The sequence below is a fragment of the Capricornis sumatraensis genome, chromosome 8 (genome assembly GCF_032405125.1).
Source record: "Capricornis sumatraensis isolate serow.1 chromosome 8, serow.2, whole genome shotgun sequence".
NCBI lineage: Eukaryota > Metazoa > Chordata > Mammalia > Artiodactyla > Bovidae > Capricornis > Capricornis sumatraensis.
In genome coordinates, this window is record NC_091076.1 from 15,859,904 (window position 1) to 15,878,901 (window position 18,998).

The 18,998-nt window shown below is 49.0% G+C and overlaps 1 protein-coding gene across 4 annotated transcripts in view; it reads left to right on the plus strand.

Annotated features, from left to right (window-relative positions):
* Positions 1–3,309: 3,309 nt before the first annotated feature.
* The window catches only part of NTM (neurotrimin), a 409,668-nt gene continuing 393,979 nt past the window's right edge, over positions 3,310–18,998 (plus strand). For all 4 annotated transcript variants that reach the window (XM_068976205.1, XM_068976206.1, XM_068976207.1 and 1 more), the window contains exon 1: positions 3,310–3,476. In XM_068976205.1, coding sequence (XP_068832306.1) covers positions 3,310–3,476 — 167 coding nt within the window. The remainder of the gene's footprint in view (positions 3,477–18,998) is intronic.

The window sequence follows — 18,998 nt, forward strand, 5'->3', positions numbered from 1 at the left end:
ATTAATAAACCATCTTCCACCTTAAATGGATTTCTAAGTATTTTACCGTAGAGTTAATCATGTCTGTAGGCCCCTCGGGAAGGCTGGTTGTTGTCATTACCCACATTCCGAGATGCAAAAACTAATGCTCATTTGTACCTACCTGGGAATTAGATGCAAGAGCCAGGATGAGAATTTATCATGAAAGGAGTCATGCCTGCCATTCTCAAGTCTGGAGGAAAATGACTCCAAACCCCAGAAAGAGTCCCTCTCTCTTCTCCACTGCTATGCATGTTTCTACTTGAGGTGCTAAGACCTGTTTACCAAGAGGAATTGGAGGGGTGGTTACAGTGGCGGTGGATGGTCAGAGGTAACTCCTTAGCCCTACGGGAGAACCCCAAATTCAGCAGAACCCCAAATTCAATCATGATCTCACACCTAACATCTGCTATCATATAACATTTGAGCTTGGGGAAATCATGCGATTTCCTATTTCCCCGAGATTTCCCACTGCAAATATCGAGACAAAATAGGGTCTAGCAAGAATGGGCTGGTGCTGAAATTGGTTAATTCTCTTCCTCTTTCAAAAACATAAACAAAATCTCCTGCTCCCCATAGACATCGTTTTTGGTTTTCTTGAGAGCAAAGTCATCCTTTGTGGTCACAAGTTGACAATTGATTTTTCTTTTTTTGGTGTTCTGTATCAAATGACCCCACCAGCTAAAAGTAGCGGATGGATTTCCCTGAGAATTTAATATTGGAATAGTCCGCAGAGGAAACAAGGGGGAAATGGGCCTAATGAACTTCAGTGTGAGTTGCTCAACTTTACCTGGTAGTACATTTTCTGGGGGCTTCCCAGGTGACGCAATGGATGAAGAATCCACCTGCAATGTAGGAGACCTGGGGTCCATCCCTGGGTTGGGAAGATCCCCTGCAGGAAGGCATGACCAACCCACTCCAGTATTCTAGCCTGGAGATCCTGTGGACAGAAGGGCCTGGATGGCTACAGTCCATGGGGTTGCAAAGAGTCAGACATGACTGAAGCGACTGAGCATGTGTGAACACACACTTTCTGATCACCTGTAGAGAGGAAGCCATACCTCCTCAGTCTTCATTACTTTGCTTGGCTTCTACATCTGCACACCCACCTCCATCCCTTCCAACCCAGGGCAGTTGTGGGCACGGGGTATGAGGAGTGAAATGCTTGTGCATCATTCACACACATGTTATCTACACTCACCTGGGATGATCGGTTGAAAGATACACGGACTTTATGGCACCAGGACCTTTATATGACAGTGATTTAGTTGGAATAAATCAGTTTGTTTTTGGCGATGGCTGGATGCCTCTGGGAAGAACACTTTTTTTATTGTTATTGTTGCTTTTTAATAGTTGTTTAAAAAAAAAAATAGCCTCCTGGTTGGATTTGGGAGAAAGTCCAGGGGAAAAACAAAGCCACACTGCCTCTTCTCTTTCCCCAGGGAGAATCTGGGTCAGTGCAGGGAGCTCAGACAGGAGTCCCCAAGCAGAGAACCATGTTGGTGTTGGCATGCGGGGTGGGCTGTGTGCAGCTCGGGGCTCCCCCCTCGCTCAGGAGCCTGGCCCAGGAGGGAAGAAGCCACATTCCATCAGAGCTGAAGTGAGAGGAAACATACAAAGGTGGGCACACAGCAGCCAGAGAGAAGTGACAGGAACTGAGGCCAGTGCAGCTTTCCCCTGAGTTTCAAGAATTTGAAAAACCCACCTCTTAAAATGAAACTGTCTCTGCAAGAGTGTGAAGCCCCGGACACTTGGGAATCTTCGGTATCAGTAATGCCAGGGGCTCACACTCATTCATCTGAAATGAGCACTCTGCAGGGCCAGCATCTTTTCATGTCGACAGAACAAGAAGAATGTAAGTCAGTGTCGGAACTTGACCAACATTTTGATGTGGTTTTGCCAGATTCGCACGCTAAGAGGCTTCTGTGAATTTGCATTGGTTTTATATATGGAAGATTTCTATTTAGAATGATGTTTGAAGGAGCTTTCTTCTGGGGGGGGGTGTTGGTGGGGTGGGCGTTGAGTATTGAATAATAAATGGAATTATTCTAAAACATCCTCCCAACACTTTAAATTTACTCTAGACGCTAATGAATTAATCTGATAATTTTAAACGTGCACACGTGCATGCTTCAGGGTTTTCCTTTCCTAGTTAATTAGTTTGCGACCCTTATTAAGATGTCTCGGGCTTATTAAGACCGCGTGGTAACTTTGCCTTTCTTCTTAATTTGGAAATGACAGCTCCTGAAAGAGGGAAATGGTTAAATTCCTCGCCCGGGCTCGTGCACGGCCGCAGCGCGGCGCGGCGGGGGTTAAGGTGGGCGCCCGCGCTCCGCGCCCCGCGCCCGCCGCCCGCCGGGATGCGCGCGGTCCGCCCGCTCGCTCGGCGCCGGCACCGCGGAGAGCGGCGGTCAGTGATGGAGCTGCTGCCATGACAACCCCGGCGGTCGGGGCCCGCGCGCGTCGGGGCTGCTCCCGGGAGGCCGGCGGCGCGGAGGCCGGGGGCGGCCGCTGAGCGTGGCGTCCGCACGGCTCCGGGGCCGGCAGCGCCTCGCCTTGCCCAGCGAGCGAGCGAGCGAGCGAGCGAGCGAGGGGCCCCCGCCGCAGAGACCGCCCAGGCAAGACCCGCCGCATCGCGGCGGCTGCAGCGCGCATTTGGGCTCGGAGGAAGTTGACCGAGGCGGCTGCCGCAGCAACCCCCGTCCGGATCGCACGAAGCCCGGCGTAGCCTCTCTCTCCTGCTGGCTCACCCCTGCGCCTTCTGCGTGCTCCACTTTGAGGCTCTGCTATTGTTACAGACTGTTATCTGCTGGCCATCCTTCCTTCGAAACTTACAAAGAAAGTATTGGATCTGCCCTTGTTGGAACTGAGAAATTCAGATCATCTCTGGGTGGCCGGATCTAACCCACCCCCTGTCCCCTTCTAGTACCAAAGTGCTTACTCCTCTCCCAAGTGCCATGCCTGAACTGTTAACGCAAAGAAGGGGCTCCTGAGACGTGCCCGCACCTTCGCACCTGTCTGGCGCTTCTCCTCTCTCGGCCACCTTCTCGGCCAAGCAGCACCGAGGCAGCCCCCTTTGGATGTCCTCCGTGGAAACCGCTTCTCCGAGGCTGGAGCGCTGAGGCTCGATTTGGGGAGGAACACCCTACTTGCAGGAGTCTGCGCGCTTTTTCTCCAGCCCGCGCCTCCGGGTCCCCGTGCTCGCTCCCCCACCCCACCCACTTCCTGTGCGCGCCTGGGGGGCGTGTGCCGAGCCGCCGCCGGAGTTCTGGGAAGTTGTGGCTGTCGAGGATGGGGGTCTGTGGGTCCCTGTTCCTGCCCTGGAAGTGCCTCGTGGTCGTGTCTCTCAGGCTGCTGTTCCTTGTACCCACAGGAGTGCCCGTGCGCAGCGGAGATGCCACCTTCCCCAAGGCGATGGACAACGTGACGGTCCGGCAGGGGGAGAGCGCCACCCTCAGGTAGGGAGCCGCCATCCCTCTCTGAATCGACAGTGATTTGTGGAGGGGACGTGGGGGTAGAGCGCTAGGGGTGCAGGTGTGCACTGTGGAGCTCCTGCAGGGAGGTTTCGCTGCTTCGCTGGGCTGCCCACTTAATGGCTGAGCTGGGTGTTCTGCCTGGGAAGGTGGTGGTCATGGGGAAACGTTCAGCGGTTTCAGAGATGAGTTGTTTCCCAAACCTGGCCTCCTTGGCTCAGGACTTGGTAAGCAGGAGGGCCGCTGGGCCAGGGGGTCTCTGATATGGAGGCCAGTGTCCTGAGCGCTGAGCGTCTGTTGCCTGAAGCTGGTGGCGTGGTGATTGGGGGCCTGGCTGGGGCTCAGCGTGAGCAGTCTTCTCTGAAGTTAATGAGTCCCAGAGGTCGGGTCTGGCTTCCTGTGAATGCCATCACTCTGCCCATGCCATGGGAAGTTGCCAGCCAGCTCCCATACTCTGGTCGAGCGGCTGTTTTGTCCTGAGTCTGACTGTGTCTGGGCTTTCCTGGGGCACCTTCGTGCCTCGAGCTGGTGACCAGAGGGACACGCTTTCTCTATCTGAACATGGCCCTGAGATAGAAGCCATGGAGATGAGTCTGACTTCTCCTTGGAAAATGTCACTTGCTCTGTCAGCGGTGCTGTCCTCCACAGCAGTGTATGTAAAGCTCATCTACCCAACGGAAAGGGGGTTTCATTTTTCAGTCGGATCCTGATGGACTTCTGGGGTTCAGGCTGATAGGAGCTGGAGGAGGAAGAGAAGAAGAATCTTGGCTATGTTTTGTGTAAGGTAGGATGAGCCTGTCTCTCTTTCTACCCTGCCTCCTGAAATGCTAACTCCAATTTCTAGTGTCTACAAACCATATCACACAAAGGAGGGCCACACAGAATATCAGTGATTGTGAGTGGGGATCTTACGCTCTGGAATTTGATGAGAGTCCGCAGGAGGTAGAAGTTAAGAAGGTACGTGGAAAGAAAGATGTGCTTGCTTAAATAAAGTTTCCCAGACTGGGCCACCGCTGAGCTGACTGCGCGACAGTGTGGCAGTATTCCCATTCTCTGTGCATGAAGATTCTTGGAGAGACAACCTTGGTGCTGGTAGCCACTGTTTTACCCCTTCTGTGACTGTCCTTCTAAGGTTTATGGATGATGCATGAGGCAATACCCACGGGATAGAAAACGTTGAGGAAGGGGCATGGGTTACAGAGCTGACTTGTCAGGATGTTGCCGGAGGAGGGGTGTGATTTAAGGGCCTGTCGAAGCCTGTAGGCACCCATGCTCCTTTGTCTCTGGCATGCTAACACCCATGCCCCCAAGGATTGCTAGGTTTTCTTTGGTTCTGGGATCCACCTCTTCCAGGGAACCCTGAATTATGGACGATTTTGAGCAAAGGTTAAAGATTTGACTGTCTCATACCCGAAATAGCTGTGTGTCTGCTTTGTAAAGGATTTCATGGAGGCTTCAAATGTGTCAAGATCTCAGACTGTTTAGAAAGAAACACAAAAACAAGCCTCTGAAGCAATAGAGTGAATGGCATGTAGTGTCCTCTGCATGTGCCCTTTGTCCCCCAACCTCTGGCTGCAAGATGTAGCCCCCAGGAGATAAGACGGAGACAGTCGTATCGGAGAACACTGTAGACACGAATGGAATGGTACTTTCAAGAAGGTGGAAGGTAGTCAGCTCTGTAGACATTAGGAGATAAAGAAGCAAGACCAAGGGGTCTTGCAAACAGTAGCTCCCATAGTATAGGAACAGTGAGGGGATATAGGTGGGCCGGGGTGTGGTCTTTGGCAGGCAGCCCCCAGGCTCAGGAGAATCAGGACCCTGCCAGCATATGTTCCGCCCGGGGCCAGGCCTGGGTAGGAGCAGCTCCTCTTGAAAAATCGCATGATCGTGTACCTGCTGGCTTCTCTCTCTTTGTCTTCACTACCATGCCTCTTGCTGGCTTTCTCTGGGCCTCTCTCTCTGTCTCTCTCTGCTCTCACGTTTGCATTTTGACGTGTGTTTAGACTCACTGGTCTTGACTGGTTGTAGGTGGAAGAAGTGGGATACCGTGGGGCTTCCACAGCCCAGCCCTGGCGCAGAGGCCTCCTGGAGCACCCTCTGACACTTAGGCAGCCCCTGGGGCTGACTGTCTTCCCATCAGGCAGCAGAGAGACCCTCCCAGTGGAGGGAGCCCTCTAGGGCGGGGGTTAGAGTAGCGGCGATCTGCCTGACACCAGCCCATTGGCTGCGGGCCTGAGTGGGGATGTGAGCTGGGCCGCACGGAAACGGGGGTGCTCGAGTCTCTGTAGGATGGGCGTGGTCCTCCGCAGGCCCTCCCTCACTGGACGAGGAAGGGCTGCCATGGTGGGGTGCACTTCCGTGGAGGGGAAGCCCTTAAGCACTCAAACATGGGCTCAGCCTCTTGTGATTCTTTGTGCAGAGAAGCAAGTAGGAAATCTCAGAATGTATTTTGTTTGCACAGAAATCACGAAATTTGCACATAACCTGATTCCAGGTTGCAACTCTGTAGTGGTTCAGGGCTCTGGGTTATTTCCCTTTGGGTTTTTTGTGTGTATGTTGGTCTCTTCTTTCTTTTGTCCTCCCTCCCCATCCCTCCTTCTTTCTTTCCTCCCTTCCTTATTTCTTGATTCAATATGTCACCAAGCTACCCACCCCAGGTCAGGGCTCACCCTGACCACCCCAGCTCTGCCAGGGGAGCCATCCTCCCCAAGTCACCATGGGTGACCATGAGGTTCACGCTTGTAGTTTTCTCCTCAACCAGCAGAGGACTTTTTGCTCTAATTTCATTTTATTCTGCTTTGTTCTCACCAGTTTCGTTTTTTTTTGAGGATCTTTTGCAGTCCCCAAAGAATGCATGCTTCAGCAGCAGATTCTAATGTGAGGGAACTTTTTAGGAGGTTTTATTTCCTCCAATTAGCTCTAATGATCCTTGTGGAAGAACCAGAAACCCTTTCACCTAGTATGGCATCCACAGTCTGAATAGAATTACAGACAATTTGCAGTCTTCCGCTCCTTCTGCCCTTCTGCCAATAGTCTGTATGCATATTTTTACAAAAGAGTGAGGTTTCATACAATAGACTGTGCAATAATAATTATAATATGAACCTAAATTTCTTGGGTGCTCACTATGTCCTAAAGGAGTATTCTAAGTGCTTTATACACTATCTCACCTATCACCAAACTCATAACATAAACATTTAACCCTAATGCCACCCCTCTGATTGTAGGTGCCATGATCATCCCCATTTTACAGATGCTAAAACTGAGGTTTGGAGAGTTTATATCATTTGATTAAGGGTGCACAGCTAGGAGCTTTGGAAGCCAGATTATGCGGCAGTAGTAATAATGTTAAATACATGCATGCATGTGTGCATGCTAAGTCGCTTCAGTCATGTCCAGCTCTCCGAACCATAGCCTGCCAGGCTCTTCTGTCTGTGGGATTCTCCAGGCAAGAATACTGGAGTGGGTTGCCATTTCCTTCTCCAAAATAAATGCATAGTACTATCAGTTACTATCGTAATCCCTGGTGGCTCAGAGGTTAAAGCGTCTGCCTCCAATGCAGGAGATCCGGTTTGATCCCTGGGTCAGGAAGATCTCCTGGAGAAGGAAAAGGCAATCCACTCCAGTATTCTTGCCTGGAGAATCCCATGGACAGAGAAGCCTAGTAGGTTACAGTCCACGGGGTCACAAAGAGTCGGACACGACTGAGCGACTTCACCTTCACCTTATCAGTTACTGGTCAGTTATTCGCAATGAATCCTCACAACAACTCTCTGAAATAGATGTAATAATCTATTACATCTCAAATTGCAAGCCCAAAGTCTCCATTTTGGGCTTCCCAGGTGGTAGTGCTAGTTGTAAAGAATCCGCTAATACAGGAGACCTAAGAGACGTGTGTTCGATTCCTGAGTCAGGAAGATCTCCTGGAGGTGGGCAAGGCAACCCACTCCAGTTTTCTTGCCTGGAGAATTTCATGAACAGAGGAGCCTGGTCGGCTACAGTCCATGGGGCCACAAAGAGTCAGATATGATTGAAGTGACTTTAGCACACACGCAGGCATCTCTGTTTTATAGATGAGGACGCTGAGACACAGAGGGGAATTGACCTAAGATCACTCGTTAGCAAGTGGCCCAGCTGGAAAGCCGAGTCGTGACTTTGCAGGATGAGCTTTCCCCAGCGTGTCCTATGCGCTCCTGATGACTCTTCTCGAGTGCTCGGTGTCTCCCCACTCGTTCTCTCTCTTGCCCTGTCTTGCAGTGTTGTTCATCTCCCTTTTTCCCTCTCCTTGTGGCTGGGGAGCAGCGAGCTCTTGGAAGCAGGGATTCTATTTGTTTTGCCCGGAGCGCCATGTGCCCGCAGATGTCTACTGAACAAAACAAAACAAAACACCACCCAGTCTCCATACAACTGTGGTCCAACCAAGATGTGTGGAATGGTTCTTACTTGAAGGGCGTGAGCTGGATGTTGGGTCTGGAAAGGCTTGAGGCTGAGGCTTCTCACCCAGGACCTTGGGTCCAACTCACAAGGCCAGGCTCTGGGCGCAGAGGTCGAAGAGGTCATCAACCGTGGAGGATGTTGTGTCCATTAATGCGTGGATGGGTGGTCTGCCTGTGGTCAGAGAACAGTTTCCCCCTCCCAGTGGACATGACTGTGCTGCTCTGATGGGATCGGGGAGCCTGAGATATCAGCTGTGTGGCTCTCATTAATTAGACTATCACTAAATGTCACCATATCATTTGACAACTTTGATGATGCATGTCACGTTTTCATAGATTCCCCAAATGAGGCAACTGGTGAAGTCAGTTGTCTCCGTGGGTGAGATCTGGTAAGTGGGTATCAGAGCTGAGCTATACTTTCTGTCCTGTCCCTAGACTCGAGGCTTTGCCGCTGCGGGATGTTTTATTTAAAAAAAAAAAAAAAGTGAGTAAAGAATAAAAAGTCTGAGAAATGTATAAGACGGAAGTGGGGTTTCATATAGCAGTTCCAGGGGATAGCAGAGAACAATGTGGTTTCCGTACTTGAGGAACCCCGTGGGGCCTCTTCTGCTGCAGGAGGCTGCAGCGTGTTACTCAGGTTTGGAAAGCCTTTAACATTTCATTCTGAAAGCTGGTGGGTCCTCTGTTAGTCTCTCCAGCTACTGCGTGGCCTCTTGAAGCCAGAATTATGCTGCCTTCAGCTTTCTGTCCCTAGTTCCTAGTGCATGACTTGGACCAGGGTTTTTGCTAATAAAGCCTGGCTTCCTTCCCTTGCTGTGCTGTGGACAACCCTGATCTTTCTGTTTCTTGAACACAGAAAGATTACTCTTGCTAGAAGCCTTCCCACATGTGGCTCCCTTTGTGGTGGTGCCCCTCTTTCAGCTCTTCCCACGGCGGTGGCTCTTCATCATTTTGGCCTCAGCTCAGATGGAATCCCCTCCCTCTAGCCTGACACCCAGATGAAAGTGATTCCCTAGCGCTTCCACCAGGCTTGGGCTGGCATGTCATCCTGGATTATTTTCAGAGCAGTTTTTCCATTTGTGTGTCTGGTTATGTGCTCGTGGGTTTGTCTTCCCCACCTGGGTTGTAACTTCCTTGGGGCTCGGTGTCTTCTCTGTCTTTTCCTGTCTTATCCTGTGCAGCATCTGGGAGATGCTAGGTGCTCAGGATGTAGCGCTTGCATGAATGGAGGAAGACATGTGGGTCTGAGCTCACCATCTCCTCCTTGCCCTCTCTGCCCTCTGTCCTCATTGGCCCAGTATTGTCCTTGGCCTGGGTGTGTTCCTGGCTCAATGTCATTTCTGTCTGGGTCATGCTGTGTTGGGCATGAGGGTGCTCTTGAGGAGGGCACAGCTACACAAAAGTCATTGAACTGGTGTCCTTCTGTCCAGATCACAGATGGTCTCTGTCAATTGTCTGCTATTTCATAACCGCGCCCATGACACATGCTATCTTTCTGCCAGGTCACTTTCCTGCCCAGTCCTTAAGCTTTTGAAGAGCTGCTACTCTCTGAGAATGTACTCAGCCCCAGATAGATCTCAGGGAAATGAGCATTTTCAAGATAAAGAGGGGCACAGAAAGGCGCCTCTCTGCCCATCTTTCTTTCTGTCTGTTTGGAGGCTGCTGTCAGTGGGTGTCTGGTCGTGTAACTATTGATTCGTTGCTTCTGAGTTAACTCCTGCAGAATAGCAATGCCCCTTGGGAAGCGGGTGCTGCCCTGGCCCCTCCCAGGATGGACCTCTGTGCATTCACTTTGCCAGGCCTCCTGCTGGGGGACCGAGGCTCAGAAGAGCCTGGACAGATGGGACTGTGGAGGGAGGCTCTTGGAAGCACACTCAGCCTGTTAAGGAGCCAAAAACTAAAATGGGAAAGCTGAAAACGCAGCCAAATGCTGGACGGAAGGAAAAGGGCATGTGGGTTCATAGGAAAACCTGAAGAAGGTGCAGAGCGACAGCCTGGTTCTCAGGGACTCCTCACCTATAAGATTAGGTGGTTTGCAGAAATGCTTCTCTTTTCTTTTGAGAAAAGAATGGCAGAGACCAGGGGGTTCAGCCATCTAGTTTTCCAGATAGTGAGACTGGTGACCATCAGCTCACACAAGGAGGGCTTCCTGCAGAGTGAGGAGGAGCTGACGCCCAGCCCACACCGCATCACACACTGTGAGCCCTTGCTTACCTGTGTGCCTGAGACAAGGTCACCTTGCACTTCTAAGTGCACAGGCCTCACGCCACCTGGGATGCCTCCAACGGACCTGGCCAGCGTTTACTACCAAGCTCTCTCCCAACTGCTTCTCCTCTCAGCCACTGAAGTCAGCATTCTTAGCCTGTATCAGCTCTGCCTGTGACTCTGTGGGACAATGTGTCAGGCAGGCACTGAGCACCCTACCAGCAGAGACATTCTGAACACTCAGAGCTGCGCCACGAGGCAGAGCCAGTTATGATTCCAGTTTTACACGTCGGAAAAGCAAAGGACTGGAAGGCCGAGAGAGCCATTTCCCAGCCGTTTCCCCACGGTCAGGTGCAGTGTCTGGGCTTGGACAGGTTTTGTCTGTTTTCTAGGCCTGCTCTTTTTGTAACAAAGGACGTTCCCCATTCTGTTCCTTTTCTTCGTCTATTCCCAGAAACCAAGTGCATTTTTTGCTCTTCTTTGTCCTGGGCACAAGAACTCTCTTTCTGAAAGTGTTTTAGGAAATGGGTATGGGGGGCGTGGTGTGGTCTGTGGCATGATGGAGTGTGTAAGGGTTTGGTCTTGGCATGATGGAGTGTGTAAGGTTTGGTGTGGTCTGTGGCATCATGGGATTGTGTAAGATTTGGTGTGGTCTGTGGCATGATGGAGTGTGTAAGGCTGTGGTCTGTGGCATCATGGGAGTATGTAAGGTTTGGTGTGATCTGCGGCATCATGGGAGTGTGTAAGGTTTGGTGTGGTCTGTGGCATGATGGAGTGTGTAAGGTTTGGTGTGGTCTGTGGCATCATGGGATTGTGTAAGGTTTGATGTGGTCTGTGGCATCATGGGAGTGTGTAGGGTTTGGTGTGGTCTGTGGCATGATGGAGTGTGTAGGGTTTGGTGCAGTCTGTGGCATGATGGAGTGTGTAAGGTTTGGTATGGTCTGTGGCTTTATGGGAGTGTGTAAGGTTTGGTGTGGTCTGTGGCATCATGGGATTGTGTAAGGTTTGGTGTGGTCTGTGGCATGATGGAGTGTGTAAGGTTTGATATGGTCTGTGGCTTCATGGGAGTGTGTAAGGTTTGGTGTGATCTGTGGCATCATGGGAGTGTGTAAGGTTTGGTGTGGTCTGTGGCATCATGGGAGTGTGTAAGGTTTGGTGTGGTTTGTGGCATGATGGAGTGTGTAGGGTTTGGTGTGGTCTGTGGCATTATGGGAGTGTGTAAGGTTTGGTGTGATCTGTGGCATCATGGGAGTGTGTAAGGTTTGGTGTGGTCTGTGGCATCATGGGAGTGTGTAAGGTTTTGTGTGGTTTGTGGCATGATGGAGTGTGTAGGGTTTGGTGTGGTCTGTGGCATCATGGGAGTATGTAAGGTTTGGTGTGGTCTGTGGCATCATGGGAGTGTATAAGGTTTGATGTGGTCTGTGGCATGATGGAGTCTGTAGGGTTTGGTGCAGTCTGTGGCATGATGGAGTGTGTAAGGGTTTCGTCTGTGACATGATGGAGTGCGTAAGGTTTGATGTGGTCTGTGGCATCATGGAGTGTGTAAGGTTTTGGTGTGGTCTGTGGCATCATGGGATTGTGTAAGGTTTGGTGTGGTCTGTGGCTTCATGGGATTGTGTAAGATTTGTTGTGGTCTGTGGCATGATGGAGTGTGTAAGGTTTGTTGTGGTCTGTGGCATGATGGAGTGTGTAAGGTTTGTTGTGGTCTGTGGCATGATGGAGTGTGTAAGGGTGTGGTCTGTGGCTTCATGGGAGTGTGTAAGGTTTGGTGTGGTCTGTGGCATCATGGGAGTGTGTAAGGTTTGGTGTGGTCTGTGGCATGATGGAGTGTGTAAGATTTGGTGTGGTCTGTGGCATGATGGAGTGTGTAAGGGTGTGGTCTGTGGCTTCATGGGAGTGTGTAAGGTTTGGTGTGGTCTGTGGCATGATGGAGTGTGTAAGGGTGTGGTCTGTGGCATCATGGGGGTGTGTAAGGTTTGGTGTGGTCTGTGGCATGATGGAGTGTGTAAGGTTTGGTGTGGTCTGTGGCATGATGGAGTGTGTAAGGGTGTAGTCTGTGGTTTCATGGGATTGTGTAAGGTTTGGTGTGGTCTGTGGCATCATGGGAGTGTGTAATGTTTGGTGTGGTCTGTGGCTTCATGGGAGTGTGTAAGGTTTGGTGTGGTCTGTGGCATCATGGGATTGTGTAAGGGTTGGTGTGGTCTGTGGCATCATGGGAGTGTGTAGGGTTTGGTGTGGTCTGTGGCATCATGGGATTGTGTAAGGTTTGGTGTGGTCTGTGGCTTCATGGGAGTGTGTAAGGTTTGGTGTGGTCTGTGGCATCATGGGAGTGTGTAGGGTTTGGTGTGGTTTGCTGTGACCTGGAGGCATAAGGAATGACCCAGCTGGCCTCTAGAGGTCCCTTCTCATCAGAGAATTATAGAATCTCCATAGATTGTTCAGAGTAAGAATTTTATTCCAGGTTCTTCCACCAGCCTTTTGCTTCAGGTATCAGCGATCTTGGGCTCTCTCACGGAGTGTTCACATTGAACACATTTCAATGGAAACACCAGCCTGTGAGGACTCCACAAGCCAGTCTATCTGGATGCCCAGGCATTGGGAGGTGAATAGGTAACAGCTCAACCTATTAATGCCCTTCTTTGTTGTACTAGAAATAGGGCCATTGGCATCTCTCCTGGGGAAACTTGAAAAAATTTTAAGTAATATGAACATCATATTTCTTTAAGTTCAGAGTCTCCACTAAAGGGTAAAATGTAACGTTATTCTTGCATTCTTTGAGATTATTTTGCTTCTTCAGAAGCAGGTTGATGGAATCCTGCTATAATAAATAAATAATGCCATTAACATCTTTTAAACGGTCAAGTGATAGTATTTTTAGGAAAGGAAGAATTGGTTGGGGTTAAGATACAATTTCAAATCACAGGTGGGAACCAAAGGCAGGGAGGAAACAGGAAGAGTGTTTCCGGGGAGTGCAATTGAAGGAGACAAAGCCCTTCACCAGACAAGATCTTTCTAATTGGTATTCCTGCAGGAGTGGTGTGCCAGAGAGAAAATGGCCTGGGAGACAGGATTCCGCTAACTCTGACTTTCTCTGTGTCATCTTGGGCCGTTTTTACAAATTCTTCTGTATAAGGAAGATAGCCACTCCCTACCTCAAAGGGTTGCTTTGGGTTAAAATGAAATAATGTATACAAAGTTTAGTCTAGAATTATAGCTCTCTTTCCGTGTGTGTGTGTGTGTGTGTGTGTGTAAACATATAGGAATGGATGTGTATACATAATAGTAACACATGTAGCAATTTTCATTAAAACCTATTGCAGCTTAAACACTGCCCACACTTTGATGGATGAGCTATGACTGGCTTCTGGAAGATCTATGAGTAGAAGAATGCCTCTTCACCCAGCTCATACTTCTCTGGATGTTTCTCCTACACATCTGCTTAGATCCTAGGAATCTTTTGTTCACATACTTTCTTGAGCTATTTTATATCAGAGATGGAGTGGGGAGAAAGGTCTTTATTTTTCATCACAGATTCTTGGATAGCAAGTTATGACAGTTCATGGCTCTCAAGATGAATTTCCTACCAAAAAAGGAAAATTATGCTAAAGGATCTTTGGAGCCCATTTCAGTTTAGTTGCTCATTCGTGTCTGACTCTGCAACCCCAAGGACTGCAGCACACCAGGCCTCCCTGTCCATTACCAACTCCAGGAATTTACTCAAACTCATGGCTATTGAGTTGGTGATGCCATCCAGCCATCTCATCCTCTGTAATCCCCTTGTCCTGTCTTCAATCTTTCCCAGCATCAGGGTCTTTTCCAATGAGTCAGTTCTTTGCATCAGGTGGCCAAAGTATTGGAGTTTCAGCTTCTGCATCAGTCCTTCCAGTGAATATTCAGGACTGATTTCCTTTAGAATGGACTGGTTGGATCTCCTTTCTGTCCAGCCTACCTGGCACAGGTTACCTGGCACAAATAGTGGGGTCAGGAGCTGATGTACAGATTTAGGATTTGTAGACCTTTTTGCCATGGAAGACTGATTCTGCCATGACAGGTCCATTGGACTCAGCTGGCAAAGCAGGGTAGGGATGACACTCAAGTGGGGCAGAGAGATTAAACTCTTCCAGCTTTGAAGCCCTGAGACTGCATTTCCCCTCATCCTCACCTCTTCACTGAGAGGCCATCTCAGGACCCCCATATCAATGTTGAAAATATAAAAGGGTCTCTCTGCATTTGGTACAGTTCTGGGATAAGACCGGTGTACCTGGGCTGAGAAATTGATCTTGAAAGTGTCAGTCACTCAGTCGTGTCCGACTCTTTGCGACCCCATAGACTGTAGCCTGCTAGTCTCCTCTGTCCATGGGATTTTCCAGGCAAGAACACTGGAGTTGGTTGCCGTTCACTTCTCCAGGGGATCTTCCCAACCCAGGGATCGAACCTGGGTCTCCTGCATTGCGGGCAGATTCTTTATTGTCTGAGCCACAGGGAAGCCCACAGAAATTGATGTTAGAGCTAAAGGAACCACAGAAATCATTTTTCTCACTGCAACTCTGTGCCACAGGGCTCAAAGTAGTTTAAATTATAGATAGCAGTCTGAGTTCTTCATGATCTGTTTCTCCCAAATCTCACTGATTCATGTGGTTGAGTTATTTGGGTTGATTTGGGTGTATTTGGCCAACTTGCTGCCTTGTCAGTGTGAGATGTTTTGGCTTAGAAAGCTTTAGAGAGGTTAGATTTGTCTTGTACTATGTACATATAAATTAATCTTACCATCTTGCTGATGGATTTTTAAAAATAATAGAATTTTTAATGAAAGCAGCAGCAACTGTGAGACTGATGGAAAATGACAAAACTGACATCAACCTTCAGATAAAGCTTTGTTGGCCCCACAGAGGAAAGTGAGATATGTTTGTGTGAAATAATTTCTTGATCTTCTCTGGCTTTCAAACAGGCTGTAATGTAGTGGATGAGTGGAAAAGTGCTCTTGCCCTCAGAATAATCTTCTTTGGACAAATTTACTTATCAGGAAAGCTCAATCCAAAACAATTCTGACTGGTTAGAACCCACGAGGAACAAAGTAAGAAAGAGAATATATGCAAAATATGTTTAATTGGATTCAGCCGTTATACATGAAAACTGGAAAAAAATAGCACTTGGGTGTCATGAATTGAATTGCATCACTCCCTCCCAGTCAAAAATTCTGCTGAAGTCCTCACATCCGGAACTTCAGAATGTGACCTGCTTTGGAAGTAGTTATAAAGAAGAGTTCGCACTGGAGTCCAGTGGCACCCCAGTGCAATGCAACTGGTGTCCTGATGGGAAGGTGACCTGTGGAGACATGGTAGACACACAGGGAGCTAACTATGTGATGATGAAGACAGATTGGAGCAATGGGGCTGCAAGCCAAGGAATGCCAGAGGTTGCCTGGAAGCCGCAGAGCTCAGAAGGGGCAGGGAGGAATTCTGCCCTATAGGTTTCATAGGGAGCGTGTCTGCAGCACCTTGATTTCAGAATTCTGGCCTCCTGAACTGTGAGTTGTATTTTTCTGTTGTTTCAGGCTGTGCAGGTTATAATGCACTGTTGTAACAGCCCCAGAAATGGATACACTTGGGTGTTATAGAGAGATGTCTTAAATAAATCATCACATACATGCTCATGGTATGATTGTTCCTCTCCCGGTTATCAGGTCCTAGACTCCATCACACACATCTAGGAGGCTGACCCAGGGTAGTGATGCAGTTAGAACTGATGACTCATTTTTCTTAATGGACCATCAGGACAAACCCTACTGCATCTTACTTCTCAGTGATCTTAGCCACCTCAGAAGTCAGAGATGTCCCAGACTGTGTATCATTTTTTAGATTCTAATCACCATATGGTTCTGTCCATCCAATAATCTGACCTGGTTGCAAACCTCTCTCTAATCTCCCGAACCTTCTTATCATCCTCTGGTCTTTATGATCTGTCGTCAGGGATATCCTCACATCCGCAGTCTCTTCTCTGAATCTTCCCCCAGCTTTTGCTTCATTTGAAACTTGGCTGTTTCCTGTCTGATTTCCACTCCGTGAGTCAGCTCACAGGCTTTCCTGGTGGCTCGGATGGTAAAGAATCTGCCTTTAATACAGGAGACCCGGGTTTGATCCCTGGGTCAGGAAGATCCTCTGGAGAAGGTAATGACAACCCAGTCCGGTATTCTTGCCTGGGAAATCCATGGACAGGGGAGCCTGGCAGGCCATGGTCGACAGGGTTACAAAGAGTCAAACATGACTGAGCGACTAAGACTTCAGAGTCAGATCAGTGGTGATTGTTTTTTCCCCATGTCCTTGCTTCCATGAGGTCTGAGATGTGAAGAGATGTTCTCCTTACTGTTGGTCCTGGCTTATGGATATTTCTTCCCCATCTCTCAGAATACGGTTACACTCAGCACATGCTATGCACTCTCAGCCTGCTTCTTGCTGCCGTGTCTGCTGTCTCTCTTGAACAGCCTTCCTCACTCTGGAGCTCCAGGCTGTCCATCCTAGTGTTAATCCATGCATCAACTTTCACGACTCAGATGTTTCAAACCCTGCCCCAAGTGGTGTTTTCGATACCAGCCCCATGTGACTTATTGCCAGCCAACAACAACCTGATCTTCCTTCAGTCTGCCCCATCTTGGGCACAGACACCACCCTTCATCAGGCTGCTCTGTCCCAACACCTAAGAGATATGATGTTTTTTCTTTTTCTCCTGTGTGATATCTAGTCCATCAGTAAATCCTGTGTCTTTAAGACACATCCTGAGTTAGATCACTTTCCCCATCTGGAACATGGCCGCCCTAGCGAAAGCCACTATCAGCTCTCTCCAGGACCATTCCAGGGGCATCTCTTCTGGTCTTCCTGCCTCTATGTCTGCTCTCCCAGAGTCCATTCTCACCTAGTAAGTCAAGGTATCATTTCAGAACATAAATGGAATCTCGTCCCTCTGTTTAAAGTCCTGTAGAGGCTTCCGGTTATGTTGAGAATGAAATGCGTGTAAAAGACGGTGTTACCTGGTGTGCGCCTGTCCCTCCACCCTCCCTGCCCCGCTCGCCAACCTTCCTTGTTCCTTGAACCCAGCAAGTCCATTCTTGCTGAGGACACGTTCTTTCCTCTCCCAGGACCCACTAGGGTGGCTCCTTCATGGCAATCACGTGTCTGCTCCAATCTCCCATTCTCAGAGAGGACCTTCCAGACCACGCTTTATGAGATAGTTATACCCTCACATCACTCCATCCCCTACCTCACTTCAACTTTCTCGATAGCCCTAAACACTTAGGAAATTCTGTTATTTATTTATCTGATAGTTATTTATTGCCTCTTCCACTAAAATGTGAGATCCCCAAGGCCATTGGTTTTATTACTCTCATTTATAGTGGCTAAATTACCGCCTGGAACATGGCATAGATCAAGGAGTATTTTTCGAGTGAATGAGAACTTTATTAGGAATCATAGTAAGCTGCTAATAGTGAGAAGTATTTATCCTTTATTGGAAAAAGGTGATTCAGGAGTGACTCTTTCTTGGCCTAGGTTTGGGGTTTTTACACAGAGCTCAGAGCGGGGTGTATGGGACTCAGCCTTGTTTTCTAGACTGCAGGTGGGTCAGGCCTTGCGGAAGGAGTCACGGGGTAGCATGATACACTTCATAAAGTCTACACACCCAGAATCAAGAGGACCTTTACAATTCCAGCTTCACAAGAGGTTTTATAGAAAATCTAATAAACACTTGAAAATCGGGATTAGTTTCTAGCTTAAAGCTTATAAACTTGGGCTGGGGAGGAGGGAAGGAAATGGCAGTCAGGCAGAAAGCAGCCTGTGAGCCTGAAAGTTAACACATTGTTCAATGTCCATTATTTTGTCTGACACTTTCCTGAAAAAGGAAATTGTACCTTGAGGCTGTGGAGCACGTGGATGGAGTGCAGAGTCTGAGGCCAGACCGTTCTCTGGGGTTCCAGTCCTGGTTCTACCCCACTTTGCAGTTGTGTGACCTTTCGGCACGTTGATCCACCTCCCAAGGCCTCTTTTTTGTCATCATTTAAGGGAACTGATCATAGGAATGCTGACCCCTGAGTGAAGTATGGGGCATTGCAAGCAGTGTCCAGCACTCAGTGTTGGCGTAGTTTAGCTGGTAAGGATGGAGTGCAGAACGTCTCTGCTGTGGGCCCAGCGTGCTGATGTGTCCTGTGACCCTGGGGGCACTGCCGAGAGGCACGTGGAACAAGAATTGGGGCACCGGAGCCCAAGCTGGCGTTGGTTGGTGCAGACCTGCCGTTTCAGGGGCATCTTTGCTGTGGAGGATTTTGAAGAGTCTTGGCAAATTTTAATGTCTTGGGAATGTCAGCAGTGGTTTGGGGCTAGGGTGACCTGAGTTTTAGTCGTAGCTCTGTCACAACCCACCATGAGATGCTGCTAAGAAAATCAGTGTTCCCACTCCCACTCCTTTCCCACGCGGGGAGTGGGAAAAGATCCATTCTGCTCCGTTCAGTTTCTTACATCTGAGGAAGAGATTCTTAGCTGTTGACAAATATCTAAGTTGTAGAGACTGGTTACATCTTTTTCTAAAAAGAATTTTTACTGGAGTGCAGTTGCTTCCCTGGTGGCTCAGATGGTAAAGAATCCGCCTGCAATGTGGGAGACCTGGGCTCAATCCCTGGGTGGGGAAGATCCCCTGGAGAAGGGAATGGCTACCCACTCCAGTATTCTGGCCTGGGAAATTCCATAGACAGAGGAACCTGGTGGGCTACAGTCCATAGCGTTGCAAAGAGTTGGACACAGCTGAGCAACTAAGCACAGCATAGCACATAAATATATACTATATATATATATTTAGATCCGTTTTATATATATATATATAT